Genomic DNA, 21,617 nt, shown 5'->3' with positions numbered 1-21,617 from the left:
TGCCTGTGTCTGTTTTGAGCAGGAGGTAAACAGGGATCTAATGAGCCAGCAGGAAGCCAGCACAGAGCAACAACAGCCTGCTGAGATCTTCGATTTCAAGATCAAATTTGCAGAGACCAAAGCCTGCGCCAAGGTTACTCCATTGACCGCACATTCTTCTACATTTACAGAGCATGTGTCTCTTATGTTACATACTTAAATGTATGTTTATAATCATTTCTAAGGCTATAGAAATGGAGCTGCGCAAAATGGAGGTGGCTCAGGCTAACAGGCAGGTGTCGCTGTTGATCTCCTTCATGCCTGATTCCTTCTTGAAACACGGAGGAGATTGCGATTGCATCCTTGCACTGCTGCTCATCCCACGACTCATCTGCAAGGTGGTCTGATTTTAGTTTACAGTGAGATTGTGAAGTTTATTGAGTTCATGTGCATGCTGTCATTAAAGTTGCATACTTTGCAAAGACATTCTGAAATGTCCGATCTTTCTACTCCAAAATCAAAAAAATTTAAACCGTATGCATATGTTGCAGGCGGAGCTGATCAGTAAGCAGGCGCAGGAGAAGTTTGAGTTGACTGAGACCTGCACTCAAAAGGCTGGGATGAGAGGAGCTGTTGGGGAGCAGCTCAGTTTTGCAGCAGGACTCATCTATTCTCTTACACTGCTACAGGCAGCGCTGCATAAATATGAATAGTAGGTTTAACCAAACTTTCACACACACTCTCTTAAGATCCTCTGTAGATTTAAAGACAAACATAGGTTAGTTTATTGCATTGATGTATTTGATAACCAATAAATGGGTTAGGATAGTCAGTCTCAGTTGGTGGAGAATTAATGATGTTTCTCTTTATCTCTGTCCTGCAGTTCTTTAAATCAATGCAGTGTGGAGGTGTACAAGCGTGTGGGATCTCTTTACTCTGAAATGAGCGTACACGAGCGTTCCCTTGACTTCCTCATAGACCTTCTGCACAAAGACCTGCTGGATGAAACTGTCAATGTGGAACCTCTTACCAAAGCTATTAAATACTATCAGGTATGGCAAAAAATCATCATGCAAATTGGTATTTTTGTCATTTATTTGGCTGTAGCAATAATGCAAATGAATAATCCAGGGTTTGGTGTAACTATAGTTACTTACTTTTCAAGAAAAAGTAAAGTAAGGGATTACTCTTATTTTAACAGTAATTTCATTACATGTACTTACTTCTGATGTAATTGAACTAAATATTGTGTATGTAGAACAATTATATATAATATCTATCTCACTTCTATTTTGATTGTTGCTATTGACACGAATTTCCACAGTTTTTCCGTTGTTTTTCGTGGCCCCTGGCCCTGGAGCACAAATGTCTTTTTTGTGGCACAAGCGACTAACCCCAAGCGACAATAGTAAAAAACAGTACAAAACAATGAGAAAACAAAATATAAAATTACACAAAAAAGAAAAATTGTTTCTAGAAATTTGTGCTGTGTGCCACGAAAAACAGCGAAAATTTGTGTCAATAGCACAAATACATTAATAAAAAAATTGTGACTATAACACAAATTTCTGTGAGATTGGGAATACAATAGTGGATTTACAGTTTTTTTCGATTGCTAAACGACAGTGGGCACAACTGGAGCTACATGTGCAAAACTCTAACTACAGTCTGCACTACCAAAAGTCACCTGAGCACAACTCTTAACATATGGCTCAAAACAGCTCCGTGCAGCCAAACACTAAACACAACCCTCACTGAGATAACACACACTGTCACTCACAACACACTGAGAGGAAAAACACTAACATCAAACACCAATACACAAAATACTAACTTTATATCTTTACAGTTTTAACAATTTCAGTGATGTCACACCAAGTAATGTTTTCTTTAAAGAATGATTTATTTATTGATTTATCACATTATTTTTTCTAGAACATCATAATTTTTTAAGGTAAATGAAAATTAGCAGTTTGCTTCAGTTGTCTGTAGTAATTTACGGAATTACAGTAATGAGAAAAAAGGTAGAAACTTAAAGTACATGAAAGGTAATATTACAGTATATATAAATGAAATTGGAATTTATATTTATATGAAATTGCAGTCAGCAGTGTTTGAAAGGCACAAGACTGAAATCAATTGTGTTTTGAATGTGTGGTTCACAGTTTTGACAGCAGTGTTTTAGCATTTGAACAAAGTGCTGTAAATCCACAGTGTTGTGCAGGTTGTGGTTAAAGTCATGGGATAAGTGTGTAAAGTTTTGAAAACTGTGTTCAAGCAATGAAAAACAAACTAGAGTTTGGTCCACATGAACTGCTGCTGTGCAGACTGTAGTTAGAGTTTTGCACATGTGACTTCAGTTGTGCCCACTGTCGTTTAGCAATCGAAAAAAACTGTAAAGTCATGGAATAAGTGTGTAAAGTTTTGAAAACTGTGTTCAAGCAATGAAAAACGAACTAGAGTTTGGTCCACATGATCTGCTGCTGTGCAGACTGTAGTTAGAGTTTTGCACATGTGACTCCAGTTGTGCCCACTGGCGTTTAGCAATCGAAAAAAACTGTAACATCAGAATTTAAAGTCTACCACTAAAATTCATGTTTTCTATGTATCCTTCTCACTTTAAATACTTTAGTGAGTTAATAAGAATAATGGTAACACTATAGTGTAGTTTACAATTCTTACTATTAACTGGTTGGTTATTAGCATTAATATTACTTAGATATTGGCAGTTTATCAATACTTATAAAGCTAATATTAATGCCTGATTCTGCAAAACCTTATTCTACATCCTTAATCCTACCCAATTCCTACCAATACTTAAACTTAACAACAACTTAACTAAGTATTAATAAGCAGTAACTGGGAGTATATTGAGGCAAAAGTAGTTAAGAGTGAGAATTGGACCTTAAAAAGTGTGACCAGAATAATTGATGTACTTTTATATGATTTATTCGAGTTGATTCAAGCCTATCTTTGTATCATTTAATAAATAGGATTTAGAAAGAAATTTGTAGTAAGTAATAAATACATTTCAGAGAGAGTCATTAGTACAGTTATCTTATTACATGATTGAAGATGTATCTAGGAATTACTTATTTGAGTATTTTACCCAACACTGGAAAATCACATGAAACTTTTGCGTCTATTTCTACCGAGAAAAGGACCCAGAAATAATAAAGAAATGTATCCGTTAGTTTTAGATGAGATCTCAACAATGTCACAAACCGACCTCAGATTTGCCAATAATCCATATTATCGAAGATTTCAATATTAACATAAAACATTTCTCAATTTTTCCCAGATCCAGATTATTTTACATATATAATCTACATTATTTTACAGCTCTATACTCTTAATTTATTTAAACAATTATCTTATTTGTTTTTATTTTTATCTTCCCTAAGCAAATAGAAGAAACATCTGAGACTAAGTTGGTTTAAAGGTGCAATTGGGGATTTTTAAAGGATTTCATGACAGAAATGCAATATAATATACATAACTATATTATCAGTGGTGTATAAAGACCTTACATAATGAACTGTTATGTTTTTATAACTTTATAATGAGCTGTTTTATCTATATACACAGTGGGTCCCCTTACATGGAAGTCGTCATTTTGCGCCGCCATGTTTCTACAGTAGCCCTAAACGGACAAACTGTCCGATAGAGCATGTTTTGTCACTACTTTGTCACAGATGATGACATGTTTGTCCTGTGGCAGCTAACGTAGCTTCACTATGGGTTTCGAAAAGAGGGGGTGTGCTGTGGACTGAGCCGTTGGTTGCAATCTCACCGCTAGATGGTGCTAAAAATCCCACATTGCACCTTTAAATAAAACAACTCTGAGCTCCTGACCTATGAAAGAGCAACCTCTGAGCAATGCAATTTTTCTCTGGGATTACATAATTACAAAAGTCTTTAATAAAAATAACTATAACTACAAAATGTTTATAGTGAAACTCTTTGTTGTAGCAACTTTACAGTATTCATCTTGCTGAACAACCTGAGGACTGTACCATGCAGCTAGCCGACCACATCAAAGTAAGATTTTTACTTTAAACATACATCAACACAACACCATACATTGGTGGATTATTTATTCAAAGATGCGTGTGTGTGTGTGTGTGTGTGTGTGTGTGTGTGTTTAGTTTACCCAGAGTGCCCTGGATTGCATGGCGGTAGAGGTGGGGCGTCTGAGGGCCTTTCTGCAGGCCGGACAGGATGAGGAAATCTTCTGTGTGCTGCTCAAAGACCTGGACACGTTTTGTAGTGACATACGACAGTTTTGTAAGAAGATTCGTCGTCGCATGCCAGGCACAGATGCACCGGGCATCCCAGCTGCCCTCAGCTTCGGACCACAGGTACTTTGTATTTAAATACAGAATCTTGCACACACCTTCAATAAGCCAGCGTAACTAAACTTGTATATGTGTAAAGGTGTGTGAGACCCTGGCAGAGAGCAGAAAGCAGTTGGCCTGGGTAAATGCTGTGCTTCAGGAAGTGGCCGCAGCAGCCGCTCAACTCATTGCTCCTCTCAGTGAACACGAGGGACTTCCAGCTCTCAAACTTGAGGACATGGCCTTTAAAGCAGCTGAACAGGTATGTATAGAGACATCTTACATTATGTGTTGTAATATACAGTATACTGTAATTGGATGTTACATCCCTTGTTCAGATCTATGGGTCACAGGGTATCAATCCCCAAGAGTGCCTGCGTCAGTCATGCAATGTTGTCATAGCAACAATGAACAAGATGGCTACTGCTATGCAGGAGGGTGAATACGACTCAGAGAAACCACAGGCTGGGGTAAATAGGAGATCTCTTTGTATGTGTCCATCACTGTGGGTATAAATCTCATTGCATGTACTGTATTTGTGGATGCATTGCAGATATCTCCTGTAGAGGTCAGAGCGGGAGTGTTGAGGGCAGAGATCACTGATGCTGAAGGACTCGGACTCAAACTTGAGGATAGAGAAACTGTCATCAAAGAGCTCAAGAAGTCACTTAAAATAAAGGTAGAAACACGTGGAAGCTTGTGACATAATAACACTTAAAGGGGACATTTCACAAGACTTTTTTAAGATGTCAAATAAATCTTTGGTGTCCCCAGAGTACGTATGTGTAGTTTTAGCTCAAAATACCATATAGATAATTTATTATAGCATGTTCAAATTGCCACTTTGTAGGTGTGAGCAAAAATGTGTCGTTTTGGATGTGTAAATGGCAGTGCAGTGTTTGGATAGTTCAGATTAAGGTGCAGTATAATCCCCTTCTGACATCATAAGGGGAGCCAAATATCAATGACCTATTTTTCACATGCTTGCAGAGAATGGTTTAACAAAACATAGTAACTGGGTTGATTTTTTTTACATTTTCTAGGTTGATAAACGCACTGTGGACCCAATTGTAGCACATAAACATGGAAAAAGTCAGATTTTCATGATATGTCCACTTTAATATTCGTAGTACAATATGAAGTACTGTATATTATAATTCTTTGCATATTCTTGCGCATCGCATGTAAAGGATTTTTTAAAGCTCAAGGAGTTATGTGTCTCGTGTTTAGGGAGAGGAACTTAGTGAGGCCAATGTGCGTCTCAGTCTGCTGGAGAAAAAGCTTGACAGCTCATCTAAAGATGCAGATGAGCGCGTAGAGAAGATCCAGACAATCCTGGATGAGACACATTCAATCTTAAAAAAGAAGGAAAAGTAAGAGTTTTACTGAACACGTGTTACATAACATACATTTAATGGCACTAAGGTCTAATTTTTTTGTACCTTAGGGAATTTGAAGAGACCATGGATGCTCTCCAGGCTGATATAGACCAACTAGAGGCAGAGAAATTAGAGCTTAAACAGAGAATCAACAGCCAATCAAAGATGAGCATGGATGGGTCGAGAGGAAGTCCAGCCTCTGGTATCGCCTCCATTGTGACATGTGGCATAACTCCTGGTAAAGACAATAAAACTTTATTTAGCTTAAAGGGACACTCCACTTTTTTTAAAATATGCTCATTTTCCAGCTCCCCTAGAGTTAAACATTAGATTTTTAGCGTTTTGGAATCCGGGTCTGGCGCTACCACTTTTAGCATAGCTTAGCATAATCCATTGAATCTGATTAGACCATTAGCATTGAGCAAAAAAATAACTAAAGAGTTTCAATATTTTTTAGCGCAATGCTAATGGTCTAATCAAATTCAATTAATTATGCTAAGCTATGCTAAAAGTGGTACAGCCAGACCCAGAGATCGACTGAATGGATTCCAAAACGCTAAAAATCAAATGTTTAACTACGCGGAGCTGGAAAATGAGCATATGTTCAAAAAAAGTGGAGTGTCCCTTTAAATTGAATTCAGAGTAAACTTTAGCTTATTTATTCAATTTAAACTAATATATCTTCTCCTGTCTGTATCCTATTTAGAAGAACAAAAAGGTAAATGTAACATTCAACATCTGTTCCTCTCCACTTTGCCTTCCATCCTCTCTCTATTTTTCGTCGATTTTGTTTTTGTGTTCTGCATGACTGCATGTGTTTCTGAGAGTTATTTTTGCATCTATCACCAAGTATGAATTGCACTATTTACAAGCTTTGGCCATCAGTGGCCGTGGGTGGGCTTTGTTGGTGTGACATCACATTAACAAGAGAATTAAAACAGCATGTAATAAAAAGACTGCTCTGGTTAATGAGGATTAAAAAAGGAGGAGTGACTGGATTTTTATTATTGTAGGGTGGTTGTGTTCACACACTGCAAACACACATTTATGTCCAAGTGGATTTTGCATAATGTGTGCCCTTTAAGTAGAATGTTCTAAAAATCTAAAATGCATTTCATAGCATCTTTCCATTTGTTCTTGCCTATATGTTCTAGATAAGTGTATTAGTTATTAGTCTTTTTTATCATGTAATTTAATGTTTGTTTGTATTCAAAGGCATGTGTGCAGCTGCAGGAGTTCAAGTCATAGATTCTCCACTGCTGACTCAACAGATCGAAGCTCAGAGACTCAGTATAAAGCATCTGAAAAATGAAAACAACAGACTAAAGGTTTCTTCTTCATACCAACTCAGAAACACATATCCATAATGGCCCCACCTAAGATTTATTCTCACTTTGAGTGTGTGTTTGTGTGGGTCGCAGGCGGAAAAGATGCGTGCTCAGCTGGCATCTCTCCCTCCACTGAATGTGCCAAAGCTTGGCTGGCGAGAGGGCTGCAGGCCTGAGGTCTTGTCTAGCGCCCTCTACCGAAAAACAGACCAACTGCTGGATACTCTCCTTCAGATGAGTGCCAACGTTCAAGTAGTGGATATCACAGGAAAATCCCCAGGTGTGTCATAGTAAGACAGAAACGGAAGTGTTTTCCTATATATGGCACCTATATTATGGTCAGGAATGTTGGTATTGATGTTTTTGGTTTACAGTGAGTCCCAGTGGCCAACTGTTGGAGCAAACCGCAAGACTGCAGTCACTTAGAGACACTCTTGATAGGCTTAAGGTAAGGACGTTGATAAAATCATCATAACATCTGTTTATGGTGTCCAGCATCATGAACATCATATTTGAACCTTATATCTGCATAGAATTATAAAAAATGTATATATGATGAATTTCTATCCGTTCACTGAGAGACATTTATGAGACCTGGACTAACTGTAATACTCTGTCGAAAAGTAAATAACTCTTTACCTCGTCTTATTTTTTAAAGGATGAGGTAGCTGAACATGTGGTGACTCATAGGCCTGGTGCACAAGCCTCATCTGATTTTGCCACATTTCCCTGCACTTCATTTGTGAAGGTGATGCCACAAATTACTTCAAAACTGACTCTGAATCTGTTGAGCACACCTCACATTCCTTTTTTTTGGTTTCAGGCAAAGGAGGAGAAGAAAGGAGATGCTGTGTTAGTTGGGCGTGTGATGATGCCTTGTCCTCGAGGGCAGGAGCAGGTACATCGGCTGGTCCTTTCACAGCCTCAGCTCCAGAGAATCCATCGCTTGCTGCGGACATAAAATCGAGTAAATTATGAATGATTTACGTTATGGGTTAAAGCAAATAGGTCAAGCATTTCAAGTAGCTGTTCTGGTAGCTTTACAGCTTTATTCATTTATGTTTGGCTTTGTTAGATAAACGGTGAATAGTTTTTGAGGAATGAAGAAATATGACACCAATTTCTTTCCTGAGTTTTAAACAAACCAAAGTCAATGAAAATCAGCAAGGCTGCAGATCGAGACCCTTGGAGAGTTTATGGTGTAATTTTCTTTATCTCTTTCTTCCATGTATGTGTATAACTAGTTATGCTTGCTAACTGCATAACACTGTGAACAGCACCGCTTAATGGTAGATTTCCCTCTTTAATACATCAGATCTGATAATAATCGAGGGAAGTTGGCACGCTCTTTTAGTGCGCTTACTGCAAAAACATACCTGGGTGTTGGAAAAAAAATATACTTTTATCCTGGTGCTTTTATATATGATCACTGTCGAGCATTAAAAAGCTTGCCTGTCGTGCTTAAATGTGCCATGCAAAGGGGTGATTCTGACGAAATCTAGACTTAGAAGGTGTCCAGCATCAAAATTTAAAGCCCTTGAAGCCATTTTTTTTTTTTGCACATATAAGATTGAGGTCTAAACTTACTATAACCATTATTTTTAGAGGATTTAAAAAATATTTCCTATAGAATTATTTACAATTTTTAGATTATCATTATCAAAAATGATCATTACCACAACATGATATTACATTAAATATATGCATTTACAAACTCATGTTTCGGTAATGAGAACTAAAAAGTTGTCTGGGTACTCTGACAAACAAAATGTCAACTTTTATCTGAAGAGAAAAAAATAAGAACTGCTTACCTGGTAGCCATCTTGAGTGTCACGGTCAATTATGTCCCTTCGAACAATTTTTTTTGAAAATGTGAGTTCCTTGAGGGCTTAAAACAATGATTGAAAAATTGGTCTTGGACACATTTATATTCCTTATTATTGTCTCTACATTTACCAATGATCACCAAATACCACATGTTTTTCTTTACTTTAAATGTTTATAGTATAACATGCACTGAAGCTTTTTATTTTATTAGATTTTTCAATTATAAATATTTCCATGTCAAAGAACCCAAATCCAGTCATGGACACGTTGCGGTAATGAAAATGTTCCTCTTAAATGTGGAAAAAAATACAAAATTGGTTTGTATGATGTCATTTAAAATCATGTGCAAAATAATACATGAAGAGATGTTTGTAACTGTATGCTTCTTATTTTGATGAGCATTTACTTTTTTATCAAAATGTTTCACGACACCTCATAAGTCTAATTTCGCGAGAATCAACCAAATGCGCTTTCTAAACTGGCCAGTATAGAAAATATCAATGCCTGGGGTTAATAATTTGTGCCAAGAAAGAGAGGAAAACAGGTGAAAGTTACTATACGTTGGAAGGATAGATAGATGTAGAAGGCAACAATATATTTTTTAACCTCTTCCTGTTGTATTTATGTTCAAAGAGAGTCAGTATTAAAAGTGGTCTTAAGTAAGCAATGGTATGCTTTACTGTTGTGTACATTTATCAACAAGTTATCAACATATTAACTGTACAACATGACTACTGTTGCTTATATGTGTTGGGATATTATACATACTGAATTAATTTAAATAAATATTTATGCCAGTAAAAATCAGTTGAATTTGTTAATTCTGTCATATGGTTAAAAGGTTTAAGTTTTAGTTATGTTGGTCAAAGGAGCTTTGAAGAGCTTACAGGAAAAGCTATAAGAGGGTGATAGCTAAACTACTTTGAATAAACATGCATTCTTTGTGGGCTTTATGAAAGCTTGGTTTACCACAGTTAAAACGCACAGAGCTATGCATCACATACTGAAAGTGAATTGTTACACTAGACATCACTAGAAAACAACTTCATGCCAAGTGGATTCATAGTGAATATGATATTCGATCTTATGGATGGCACAAGCATATTGGATGATATTTTAATACAGCTCTCAGTAGCAAAGGCGCTGTTTATATACAGTACTGTGCAAAAAGGCAACCATGCTACCATTAGATTTGTTGTTTTTGTAATTGTATAGTGATCATATATAATTATTTCTCAGTCTCTTTAGAATACAACCAGAAAATACAGGAAATGTGTATGTAGTATTAAAAACAGTATAGAAGTATAAGTGTCAAGTATTTGGAAACTCCCCTTTCCACTTGAGCAATAGCAGGCAGCTGGAGGATCTTTTAAACCTAAATTAAATTAAATCCTAATTTCTAATTCTAATCGAATAACTAAAGAAGACATTTAGTTCTCAAAATTGTTTTGTTTTCCATTTTTCTACATATTTCCTGTATTTTCTGTTTGTATCTTTAAAAAGAGTGAACAATAAATATTGATGGATATGAAAACTTTGCTAAAACAACAAAGCTGGTGATAAAACTTTTGCACAGTACTGTACATTCTCAAAAAAAATTAAAAATAAAGGTGGACACCCTTAAAAAGTCCTAATATGTCCTGTATGTACTTTTTGTAAAGGTACTGCCCGATGACAGCTTTGGTTCCTTTTTTCTGAGAGTGTAGGCAACATCACAAAGATCACCACATAGATGGCCCTTTTTTGCTATGTGGGCTTCCTGTCATTGGTTTTGCAAGCTGGTCCTGACTACGTCATCAGTCTTCTTGATCTGACATTTTTAACATCTTTGAATGGCCAAATAAATTAAAGCCCATTGTTCTGATTAATACAGATATCCTCCCTGATAAGGTACGGTTGTATCATTTCCAGCATCGTTTTCATGGTTTGCTTTGCTCACGAGTGATATCTGTCAGTGTCATGCCCCCAATATAATGCTTTCTGCACAGAGTTCAATCACTCAACTTTACTTTCTTTATCTGTGTGGGCAGCTTTGTCTGCAATACTGTTCCTAGCTTTGTAAAAACATAAGAGCATTATGGGGGCGGTTTCTCAGACAGGGTTTATCCTAGTCCCAGACTAAAATGCATGTTTGAGCTGCCTTAATTTAAAAACACCTTGCACTGACATGTCTTAACATATATATCAGTGCCATTGTTTTATCTCAAGATGCACATCAGTATTGTAAAATTACCTAAATGTCCTACTATAACTAAGGCCTAGTTCTGGATTAATCTAAACCATGTCCCGGTGTACTAAAAAAACAGTATCTGTGACAGAAGCAATATTCTGGCTGTGTGCAAAGCATTCATCTTGAGCAATTACAATGCCATTTATTTGCACTTGTCCTACATATACAGTACAGCTAAACCATTGTCTCTAACCTACATATACAACCTGGGACTTGAAAAGATAAGAAATGGTTATTTTAGAAAATTTTGCCTTACAAGGTTTTTAGGAGAACAAAAATTGTTCTTCCATCAAAAAGTATCGATGAGAAACGTCAAACTGAAACTGATTTGAGCTTAAAGCTGGAAACTTTATAGTAAGTTAATCTATTTTAGGTTAATGTTTGTATTTCATATGTTAAAATAGTGTGTATTTGTATGCTATAACTCAACCAAAACCTATTCACAGGGTTCCCACACCTTAGTTAACTTCAAATTCAAGGTCCTTTCAAGGACTTTCCAGGTCTAATACCCTCAAATTCAAGGACTAAATGTGAGGACACATTTCAAGTGAGAGGTTCAAGGTTACATCGTGTTACTTTTTAAGATACATTGTAACAGTTCCCTTTCGAGGGAACTCGCGCAGTGACACTTTGGGGACGCCTACAGGGGTAAGTGCGTCTGAATGTGTATATCATATCAAATTCAACCAATGGTGAGGCTTAACAACAAAGACAGGGTGACGCGGGAGCCAGGAAGTATATCGCTATCTGAAATATTGCCAAAGACGGCATTACATAGACGCAGGAAGTATGGCAAGGGAGATGCAGCATCTCGTTCCCTTCTCAGGGAACAACAGTTACATACGTAACCTGAGACGTTTTCATATGCCAAACACAACTATGTAAAAAAGCATTTTGGTATGAATCAACATTCGCATACAGAAGATATAAGCATTTAAAGCATAGTTTAGCACGTGTGCTTAAAGTCTAGAATTTTTATGATAATATCCTACACTACACAAGGAATAATACAGATTTTTTTTTTTTCAGAAAACTTCTTGCATAAATATGATTCAAGCACTTTCAATCAGGGACTTGCCCCCCCCCCCAAATTCACAAACCTTCAAGGATTTCAAGGACCCGTGGGAACTCTGCATTCATGAGGTCACCAAGCAAACAGCTCAAACTTCTTATTATAAATTTAAAAGATACTGGACACACTGTTGATTTTTATATCCCAACAGCGCATTTATTGCTCACTTTGGTTTGAAATGGTAGACTTTATATTCTAATGCAAATACCTGTCATATAAAAAAAGATGTGTAATGTGCTCCAATGTCAAATATATTGAGGAAATATAGTCACGTATTATACCGTGACACAACCTGCACAAAAAAGAATAACAAACTTAGGTAGGTAGAGTTTTGAGGATTCACTTTTCTTTTGCGCACAGAAAGTTGTATATCTTCTTTAATAATCATAAAATGGAATACAAATGTTGTTTGAAATACATAGAAGACCTCTAAAAACTAAAAAGGTGTAAAACATCCGAGGAAGGTTTCGTAGGATAAGGTGTCTGCTGCTCGGAAGCAGACCACACAGGTAGAAAACTGTTGAGAAAGAGTGCAGAGCTCGCCGAGCACAGAACGGTAAAAATCTTCAGGCACAGTCACCAAAGTGTGAGATGTGTGTCATTACAAAAGTATGAAGATTTGGCTTTTGTAATCATCACACACACAACACATTCACACACGGATTGGAACACAAGAAATCTGTAAACAAATGTCAATAAAAACATCGACTAGGCGCTTACTGTAGGAATAGGAGGGGGAAAGGCTAGCGGGCATCTCCAGCGTGAGAAAAAGGAGGAACAAAAAAAAATAACAGGTGAATAAATTGTAAAGTACCAAGTCCTGAGTTTTTAAAACAAAACAAAAAAAATTATACCAAGACAAACATATGTCAGGTTTTACAGTAAACAAGTCTGATGAGGCTCATAGTGGTCACTGGACCATAAATCTATTAACACAAAGGGTGGGTCTCATGTATTCCGCTGGTGAACTGCTAGTCTTTCAGGAAAGGGGGTTGGGGGTCTATTGGCAGCACATGCTGTGGTCCAGCTCTAATAGAGATGGCCTGTCACTCAAGGCATCAGGGTTCATCGACGTGGTTGATGTCGGGTAGGCCTGGGAACGGGTGCCACGGCACAGGAAGGCGTCGAGGCTGAGGCTGCGGCATCCTCGGCCTCTTCCAGCTCGCCCTGGAGCTCTTGACTAACACTGGACTGTAGGGCCGCCGGGGTCAACCACTCCTTTGGCAGACAGCTCTGCAGGAAGGGCACACAAGAGCTGAAGTAGGCCAGCCTGTTCACCCAGCGCGGGATCTCGTGACCACACAGGATCTGACGCAGACATAAAAGAGATAATGTAAGATTTTGGTGTCTTACAGCAATGTGGATTCCCAAAGTAAATAACTTCAACTTACCTCTGATAGTGCTGAGGAAAAGTGATTGCAGTTCTTGTGCATAAGGTGGTAGGCGTTACCCTTATATTCCTTCCCCATTTCCTCCACTATTCTCTCCACATCCTCTTCTGTGAAGTCTGTGCTGCCTAAAACGATGGCCTCTCTGACGGCAGGGAGAGAAAAGGGGGTTTATGTGTGAGAGAGAGTGAAAGTTAGTGAGTCATTTCTGTACAGTGATATCTATTCTAAGACTCACTTGAATTTGAACGTCTCTCCGAGTTCTGTTGCATCACCGGGTGTTATCTCAAATATACCTGAAAAGGGGTAAGGGTGTCCTCCATAGGCAAACTCTGCAATGAAATTGAAATGAGCAGTCACTGTAAAAATATTTATATAGAAAATCTTTATATTGAAATCCTTTAGAAGGATCTTTTGACAGAAATGCAATATAATATACATATTATCATTGGGGACCTTATAAATGAACTGTTATGTTTTTATCTACAAACACAGCGGGTCCTCTTACATGAAAGTCGCCTTTATGTTTCTACAGTAGCCCTAAATGGACAAAATGCACTTTTGTCACTACATTGGTTCAGACAATGACATGTTTGTCCTGTGGCAGCTACCGTAGCTTCATTATGCTTTTCAAAAGTGAGGGGTGAGCTATGAACTGTGCCGTTGGTAATAATTCACAGTCTCACCGCTAGATTCCGCTAAAGGTCCCACATGCCACCTTTAACTCTTTCCCCGCCAGCATTTTAAAAAAAAGTTGCCAGCGCCAGCATTTTTCATGATTTTAACAAAAGTTTAATGCCTTCCAGAAAATGTTCTTCTTTAAATATATAAACAAACAATATATCAGATGAAAGAACAGACCCTATGCTTTCAAAAAAAAAAAAAAAAACTTTCATCCTACCTTCATTAGTTCTCTTGTAATCACCTCTCAAACATGAGTAGGTTTCTTCAAAAACACTCAATTTTGAGCAAAAAGCTGAGATAATTCAATTTTTGCGAAGGACTTTTGATAGAGATCAGATGCAGAGCGATCTTTAAAACATACAGGGAGTTCTTTCTCTTTCACGTGAGGTGCTACTTCCGGGTAGTATAAGTTGCGGAAGTGCGCCTGGTGGATAATAGCGGTATTGCGGAAAGACAGAAAATCTCGTCATTGGTGGGGAAGCGTTTTCTCTTAATTGACAAGATATCTCGTCAATGGCGGTGAAAGAGTTAACAGTAATGTCTAGCCAATTAAACACCTTGGCATTGGAAAAATTTAAGTTTTTATAGACTTACCATGAACTACTTCTGCTTGAAAAATCTAAATTCTAGGTTTACCATGACTATAATAATTGAATGTCTATATTCAAACTGAAAATGTAAGAATACAAATTCAATTCAAAGGAAAGGGCTTTTATCTTCTTTGGAAACTTTTAGAGTAAACTGCCCAAAACCCTCAATGTCTTGTTGCATAAACAAACATCTCTATGATGTCAATTATATGAGGTTTAGTCATATGTTAAAACAACCTTCCTTTCTCAGGTTGAGTTTTCAGATTTCTTAGTAACGTTTTATGACTCATTTCTGAATCATTGCATTCTGAATCAAGTCTTACCTCTGCCATAGATCTCAATTCCTGAGTGAAAGACTCCAATTCCCAGAGAAGTAGTGAACTCATTGATCCAGTACTAGAAACAAAACATATGTTTGAGTCTCATAAAATGGTACTGTGTTTCAAGGACAACTGTTGCTGTTGGATATTGAAACAGTACTGAACAGTGATCTTGTGACAGACCTTAGGCTTATTCATGGGACTACAATTAAAGTTATGTAAAGGAAGAGTTATCACAAACATCACTAATCTGTCTTTTGATCTGGGTTTCGAACAGGCCAACCAATCACGTCCTTATTCTTTTACATTAGCCATTTGTTTGACATTACAACTGGGTACAGACTCTCGCATATGTGTTGCATTTTGTTTTAGGTTCCAACCAAGCCATACAAGACTTGTAAACACTGCCAATTACTGAGTAGTCCAAGAGGATCGTCATTACCAGTTCCATTGCTAAATGCAAGATTAGCTAAACCTCGTGCACCACCCGGCGAATTAAGTGATGTCATCATATTCACTTTGTTGTATGAGTTCCCAAACTTTGCCAAGAATCGAGAACAAAATGAAATCAATATGCTTTATTGCAATGTTGTGTTGTGCATTTGTATTGGGTTTTACAAAAATTTCACGGCGGTAAAGGTGGTTTAACTATAACGATAAGTCTATACTGCAGTACTACACTGCAGTGGAAAAGCAAACTGAGTAGAGTCATGCCGAGCCTTGTCATACCACCATTCAATGCAAAAGTGCCAAAAGAGCATGTCACACCATCGCAAGGACAACAAAATCCACTAAAGTTGAACTTGTCCTCATGTGTGTTATGATTCACAGTATTCAGATAAGTAAAAATTTATTTCATCTTTTGTTCACATTCTTCCTCATAAAAAATATATATAAAGATACATGGCTTGGACATTCATAAGCTAGTTAGCTATTAACTATACCTATCACCGTATGTTTTCTTATGCAAATGATGGCGTGCTTTTTCAAAAAAAGACAATGGGTGTGAACAGTATTTTTTCTAACCAATCACATCTCCTTAACCAGTCTGTTATGGGAAGTCTATGACAGATGCTCTCACTTATGTCACCAAACAAAGTCTGAGTCAGCTAGCCTCCAGAGGTAAGCTATTGCTGTCTGTTACATTTGTAATTTAACACATACTTACCTACACCTGATAATAGCCAGATGCAGCCAATTAAATTCATTTTGCTCTGGGCGTAAAGAATTACTTGTTAATAAAAAGAATTCAGACAAAATGTCTGAAAAGAGATGGCTGAAATTGAGCAACTAGACAGTCATCCAACACCACCCCCTTACGGGTTGCGAAATAAGATACTTATCGCTTGTCCTCAATGACTTCAAAGCTTATTAAACATATCCTTCATTACAGAACTGGGGATTAGTCTCTATGTGCTTTAACACTAACAGGAATCTAAGAGAGATCTTAAACAAGAGTATTGTCATGCCAATAAAGCTGTGATTAAAAAATATAATCTACAAGCTGAGACACGAACGCAGTATGAGATCTGACTCGGATACATTCTCACAGGAGTTGCTGTGAGGGGCTGTCGTGTCATTGGGATAGGATGAATAAAAGACCAAAACTCGTAGCCGTGCTAGAACACAGGTTCAAGACACCAGTGTCTCTTGAAATCAAATCTCTAAAGACACAAGCATGTATGGATACCACAGATATTTGACACTTTGTTGTAAAACGTTTTATTAAGAACTGGCTTACAATAACCCACTGTTATTCACTGGAATATGTATTCACCCAAATGCAAGTTATTTACCCAAATGAACATCTAAAGCTTGATGAATTAGTAGAATTGCTAATGAATTTCCTGTTTTTACTTTCAGATAAAGTACAGCAGCTGCAATAAGCCGTTCACCCACTTGGTTTACTGCGTTAACTATGCAGTTACAACTTGTATTCCAAAATTACAATTACTTGTCATCTTAAAAAAAACTTTAAGATGACTCAAATGTCTAGTTGAAATTTTTCAAGAGAACAGAAGCTTTAAAATAGCCCAACATAGTACTCTCAGCAAAGAGGCCTAAGGAAAGTATACGTTTTCAGGAACCTGTTTCTAAGGGTCGGTAGGACACATGAGACAGCTTAAAACTTTAAAATGGGACTCAAGCTTTACTCAGACATCAATGACACTTTCCTCCAAGTCTGCTATGAACCCACACTCAGTGCCACAGCTACACAACTGTTAAAACCAATTTAACTGCAAATTTGGTTTAAAATACATAAACGCAGAGTACTACTGTGTTTGAATAGGCCTTGCATACCACAAAGCTGTTCAGGGACCACTTTAGTGGGTACATAAAGTTGTTATCCTTATCTGGGGGTATGTTTGTTCACATTACAACAATGCACTAAAATTGAGAAATTTTTCCTTTGTGTTTCTGAAGTCGTTGTTAAAAACAATCCCTGTTCACACGGACAGGCAAAAGTACTAAAACCCCAAGACAGGCTAGTAGTTGGCGAAGTCACTTTGTAGAGAAATATTAGGAATATGCATATGCATGACATCACATCACCCGTTTCATAAATGCTTGTTTTTGTAGTTTACACTACTGATCTGACATTTGAATCAAGGCTTCGGAGCTTATGTCGTGCAAAAATCGTCATGGAAGATAAAGCCTCAATTCGAAGGTGTATTGTTAATGTAGAAATCCCGTGACTAACAACAAACAAAGCTTCACTTTCTGCTTAGGCGTGTGCGTGAGTTCTTTGTCTTATTCACAATTAAGTCCCACATAATACTGCATAGATAGTATTGTATTTACATATACTTTTGTTTAAGATTACATGCGTCTAAACATTATTATGTACAACACAGTATCAAATTGTTTGAATATTAACGCACACCGGAATTTATTGCCACACATGAATGGGTAATTTGTTATATTGACCATTCACACACATTGTAATCTAAGCTTTATTTTCACACATAACATTAAAATTCATCTGAATTTCATCAGCTGGTTGCTTCGTTCGACTGAGCTTCTTCCAGAAGCTACTGCTATACGTTTTATTAAAAAACAGATGGGGCTCTTTTAGACACTCTTGTAGCTTTGAATATTAGTTCGAAACAGTCAGGGGTTTCATTTGAGGCTTAATTTCACCATCATTAGTTTGCAGAGAGATAACAATATAATTTTTAGAAACTTTCACCTTGAAACCCTGTTATTAAACGTTTTGGTGTTTAGCTGAAAATGGCGTCATGCGTACAACCCCCACAAAAATGTTGAACTGATTTTGAGCCTCTTTCCTTTTGCACCAACAATTCTCAGCAGCTGTCTACGTCAATATAACACAGGTGCATTAAATGACAGTTGAATTAAATGGGTTGCACCTTTTAGCTGATGAGAGTTTATTGGACCATCTGTCATATATCAATGCATAAAATACAACTGAACCAAACCACACTTTATAACTTATATGGGATGCGATTAGTAGAGACTTTAACAGTTGTTGTATGAAAAAATAGAGGCAAAAACGTATTTAATTAACTGCCAAAGTATCGACACTGAACGCAAGCCATGACTAAAACACTATATCACTCATGTTTTGGATTTACTTACTCTGCTTTATCTTTAAAAACTGACATTATTACTACAGTACGTCTCCAAAACTATTGGGCTAATAACAATCTACGTTCAAATGAACAAAAACGCTTTAAGATGACCAAACTGTTACCTAGGTAGGGAGCGCACAAGATGTTAAAACACGGTCTTTGCCGTGTGGTCAAACTAAGGCCAACACCGCACACCAATGTCACATGCACGAGCGATGTACATTTAAGGTTTACTATTTAAAGTCACATACCATATCATAGACGTTCAAAATAACCGGCTCGTTTGCCATCACAGGTATGTCTGTGTTTTCTTTCACTTCAGCTGCCCTCCTGCTTTTTCCACTCGTGAAGCTCAGCAGCCGTGCTTGTCTTTCGCCCGAAAGTACCCTTGATGTGTCGTCTTGGCTGGTTTATAACGGTTTAGAGACATCTAAGAGCTGGTCCTGAAAGGTTTCTTCATGGATTAAATTGTCAGACCACTTTCTCTCCAGCTTCGGGGAGTAGCGATGCTGCTAAGCTAGCTGCCGTTTAGCTTCATGACCAGCGGAAACAGAAACGAACGGTACGCGAGGATAAATAAAGAACAGGCGCGAAGACTCGCACGGCCATTCAGACGACGAAGCGATATTTAACATAAGGGGAAATGAAAGCAGATGTGTGTCAGATGAAAGGAGGACGCTTTAGCAGCCGAGATGCGAGCAACCAAACCTCCCCCGTTTTGTGTATCTGACGATAGACAGTGCGGGTGAACTGAATGAGTGAGTGCGCGTGCCTGATGATGCCCAGCCTCACAGAGCAATAAATTACTGCCACTCGACTGCTTTACTGAAGAAAAACATCTTTCACATCTTCACACACATTTAAACTTTATTATTAGATGATTTCATTCATATGCGCTTTATGGTGTGGGTTAACATAAATTATTTAGCCATTTTTATAAAATGACATTTTCATATTACTGTCTAATTTACATATGTAGCCTATATATCAGTATGATCTCCCTGCAAGACTAACAGAGCTTAAACTTAGAGGATACATTTTTCAAGTTAAATGTAGAAAAAATGGTCCTCAGCATGCTTCTTGTTTTTTGCAAATCAATAATGGCAGCATGTATACTCTACTGCAGAGCACTTATCCCAGTAATGCTGATTCAAATACAGCATGTCTAAATGCTACTGTATACATCTCAAATATATAGGACTATTGTGTTACAGGCAGATTCTCTTCAGGTTTTCTCAGCACAGATCTGCCTAAATTAATACACAAAACATTAACTAAATTCCAAAGGGATTATTTCATTATTTTTCGAAATGACATTGAATGTGTCTCTTTGTGGAGCGCAGCCCAACAAGAAATGGGAAATCTACTGTACATACAAAATACATTTTAGAGTGTTACAGAATGTATATAGTTTTTCCCAAAAGTGAAAAGAAACACAACTCAACTGTTTTTAGAACATAAGGTGGCAAGTAATACCAAATCTGAGACAATAACACTTGTCATCTGTTTTAAATTATTTGACAGAATTCTTGTTATTACATATGGACTTAAAAACTTAAAAACTACATTTTCTCTGTGAAATAATCTTGTTTTTATTGACATGCAAATACAATTTAAAACACGTCAGTGAACCTTCTTGTCCAAACATTGTTTACAGCAATGATCTTTAATTTGGCCTGTCATGCCACATGAGATAAGGAAAAAAATGAACATGCAGATGTTCATATTTCTAATTAAACATTTTCTATTTTTGTTTTATTTGTACAATACAAAAATGTAAATTGAAATTAAATGCAAGGAATTAAGGTGAATACTTTTTTTATGTACATGCAACTTGAAGGTGTATAGCATACATCACGAAACTCAACGAATATAGGCTTATAATAAAGAGGTCACGGCAGTGTCACAAAGAATAAAGGAATTTTAAAAATGATTAGCAAAATTATTATTTTTTACAACAGTTACCTTTGAAATTGAAACGGCATTAGTTTGCATAAACAGAGTAATGTTTGCTTATTTATTTTTTAATATTAGAAAATAATAAATCAGTAGAGTCAGGGCACCTTTAATTTTAATATAGCACAGCAAAATTTACTTTCGGCCCACGTTCCTCATTCAGGTTTTGGCCCTTGGTAGGAAAAAGTTTAGGCACTCATGGTTTACAGTGTCACATTATGCACACTAAAATTGCGAACTATCTGCTTTATCGACATTAGATGGTCCTTGTTCTTGTTTAGCTTCTTTACAACCTGAAACATTTAGTGTACTTGCACAGGGTATAATCACACAGAACTGAGTTTTTAAATTCAGGCTTTTAACTCTTCAGCTGTTTCATCGGATTCTTATTAATGGTCCCTTTTCTCTCTGGAGCGAGCATCTCTTATGTGGAAAATTAAGCCATTTCCCAATAAGCTCCAATAAAATGTTATAATTCTTCAGGGTCCACGCTGACTTTTGTCAGACAGCTGTAAGGCTCAGTGAGAATGCTCCCCAAACTGAAGCAGTGGACTCCCTGTCAGCAGGCATGGTGATACGTCTCTCGCCATATGGTGTTTCTGGGGATGCCCTGTAAAATGCATATTGACATAAAACACAGATCATCCATGCCAAGACTCTGACTGACCAACTAGTGAAACCATGATATTCAAAATCTGAATTAAATGACTGTAGAAGAGACTGTTGTAATATGTTTTAATGACAGGTATGAAATTTGCTATAAAAGAATACATTTAAAAAGCGTCGCGTATGTGGATTGAAGACAACTCGGTGACTGCCAACACAAGTAAAAAATAGGAAAAGCTCAAAGATGAATCAATAATAGCTTATTGTTTTAATTTTTAATGATAGGGTCTAATATCAGGTACCACTTTTGATACAAAATCCAAATGTA

General features: G+C 37.1%; 2 protein-coding genes across 4 annotated transcripts in view; one reads left to right on the top strand and one right to left on the bottom strand.

Annotated features, from left to right (window-relative positions):
- dctn1b (dynactin 1b) overlaps window positions 1–10,447 on the top strand; it is a 28,240-nt gene extending 17,793 nt beyond the window's left edge. For 2 of the 3 annotated variants that reach the window (XM_065297003.2, XM_065297002.2), the window contains 16 exons: window positions 23–133; window positions 225–377; window positions 531–691; window positions 863–1,031; window positions 3,952–4,020; window positions 4,128–4,340; window positions 4,417–4,578; window positions 4,655–4,786; window positions 4,870–4,995; window positions 5,547–5,689; window positions 5,764–5,933; window positions 6,911–7,023; window positions 7,117–7,303; window positions 7,398–7,471; window positions 7,682–7,771; window positions 7,847–10,447. In XM_065297003.2, the coding sequence (XP_065153075.1) occupies window positions 23–133; window positions 225–377; window positions 531–691; window positions 863–1,031; window positions 3,952–4,020; window positions 4,128–4,340; window positions 4,417–4,578; window positions 4,655–4,786; window positions 4,870–4,995; window positions 5,547–5,689; window positions 5,764–5,933; window positions 6,911–7,023; window positions 7,117–7,303; window positions 7,398–7,471; window positions 7,682–7,771; window positions 7,847–7,984 (2,211 nt within the window). In that variant the 3' untranslated portion in view covers window positions 7,985–10,447. Of the gene's footprint in view, window positions 1–22; window positions 134–224; window positions 378–530; window positions 692–862; window positions 1,032–3,951; window positions 4,021–4,127; window positions 4,341–4,416; window positions 4,579–4,654; window positions 4,787–4,869; window positions 4,996–5,546; window positions 5,690–5,763; window positions 5,934–6,401; window positions 6,864–6,910; window positions 7,024–7,116; window positions 7,304–7,397; window positions 7,472–7,681; window positions 7,772–7,846 lie in introns of those variants that run through there. The other variant, XM_065297004.2, reaches the window with a different exon arrangement.
- A 2,060-nt stretch (window positions 10,448–12,507) lies between these two features.
- On the bottom strand, window positions 12,508–19,485 carry desi2 (desumoylating isopeptidase 2). The gene is made up of 5 exons (XM_065297001.1): window positions 18,979–19,485; window positions 15,138–15,210; window positions 13,779–13,872; window positions 13,544–13,685; window positions 12,508–13,460 (listed from the first exon to the last, which is right to left on the bottom strand). Exons 1-5 carry the CDS (start codon window positions 19,015–19,017, stop codon window positions 13,218–13,220), a joined length of 591 nt encoding a protein of 196 aa, XP_065153073.1. The 5' UTR covers window positions 19,018–19,485; the 3' UTR covers window positions 12,508–13,217.
- Between the last annotated feature and the right edge of the window lie 2,132 nt (window positions 19,486–21,617).

Source organism: Paramisgurnus dabryanus, chromosome 20, assembly GCF_030506205.2.
Source record: "Paramisgurnus dabryanus chromosome 20, PD_genome_1.1, whole genome shotgun sequence".
Classification (NCBI taxonomy): domain Eukaryota; kingdom Metazoa; phylum Chordata; class Actinopteri; order Cypriniformes; family Cobitidae; genus Paramisgurnus; species Paramisgurnus dabryanus.
Note: the sequence above shows the minus strand (reverse complement) of the source record. Positions and strands in the feature narration are given on the sequence as shown.

Bases quoted from the DNA above. Each gene is read 5' to 3' on its own strand.
- desi2 (XM_065297001.1), bottom strand. From the start codon at position 19,017: ATGGCAAACGAGCCGGTTATTTTGAACGTCTATGATATG. The intron at 15,211-18,978 runs GTATGTGACTTT...TTTTGTTTCTAG, and splicing joins TTTTGAACGTCTATGATATG to TACTGGATCAATGAGTTCAC. The intron at 13,686-13,778 runs GTGAGTCTTAGA...CCCTGCCGTCAG, and splicing joins GGAGAGACGTTCAAATTCAA to AGAGGCCATCGTTTTAGGCA.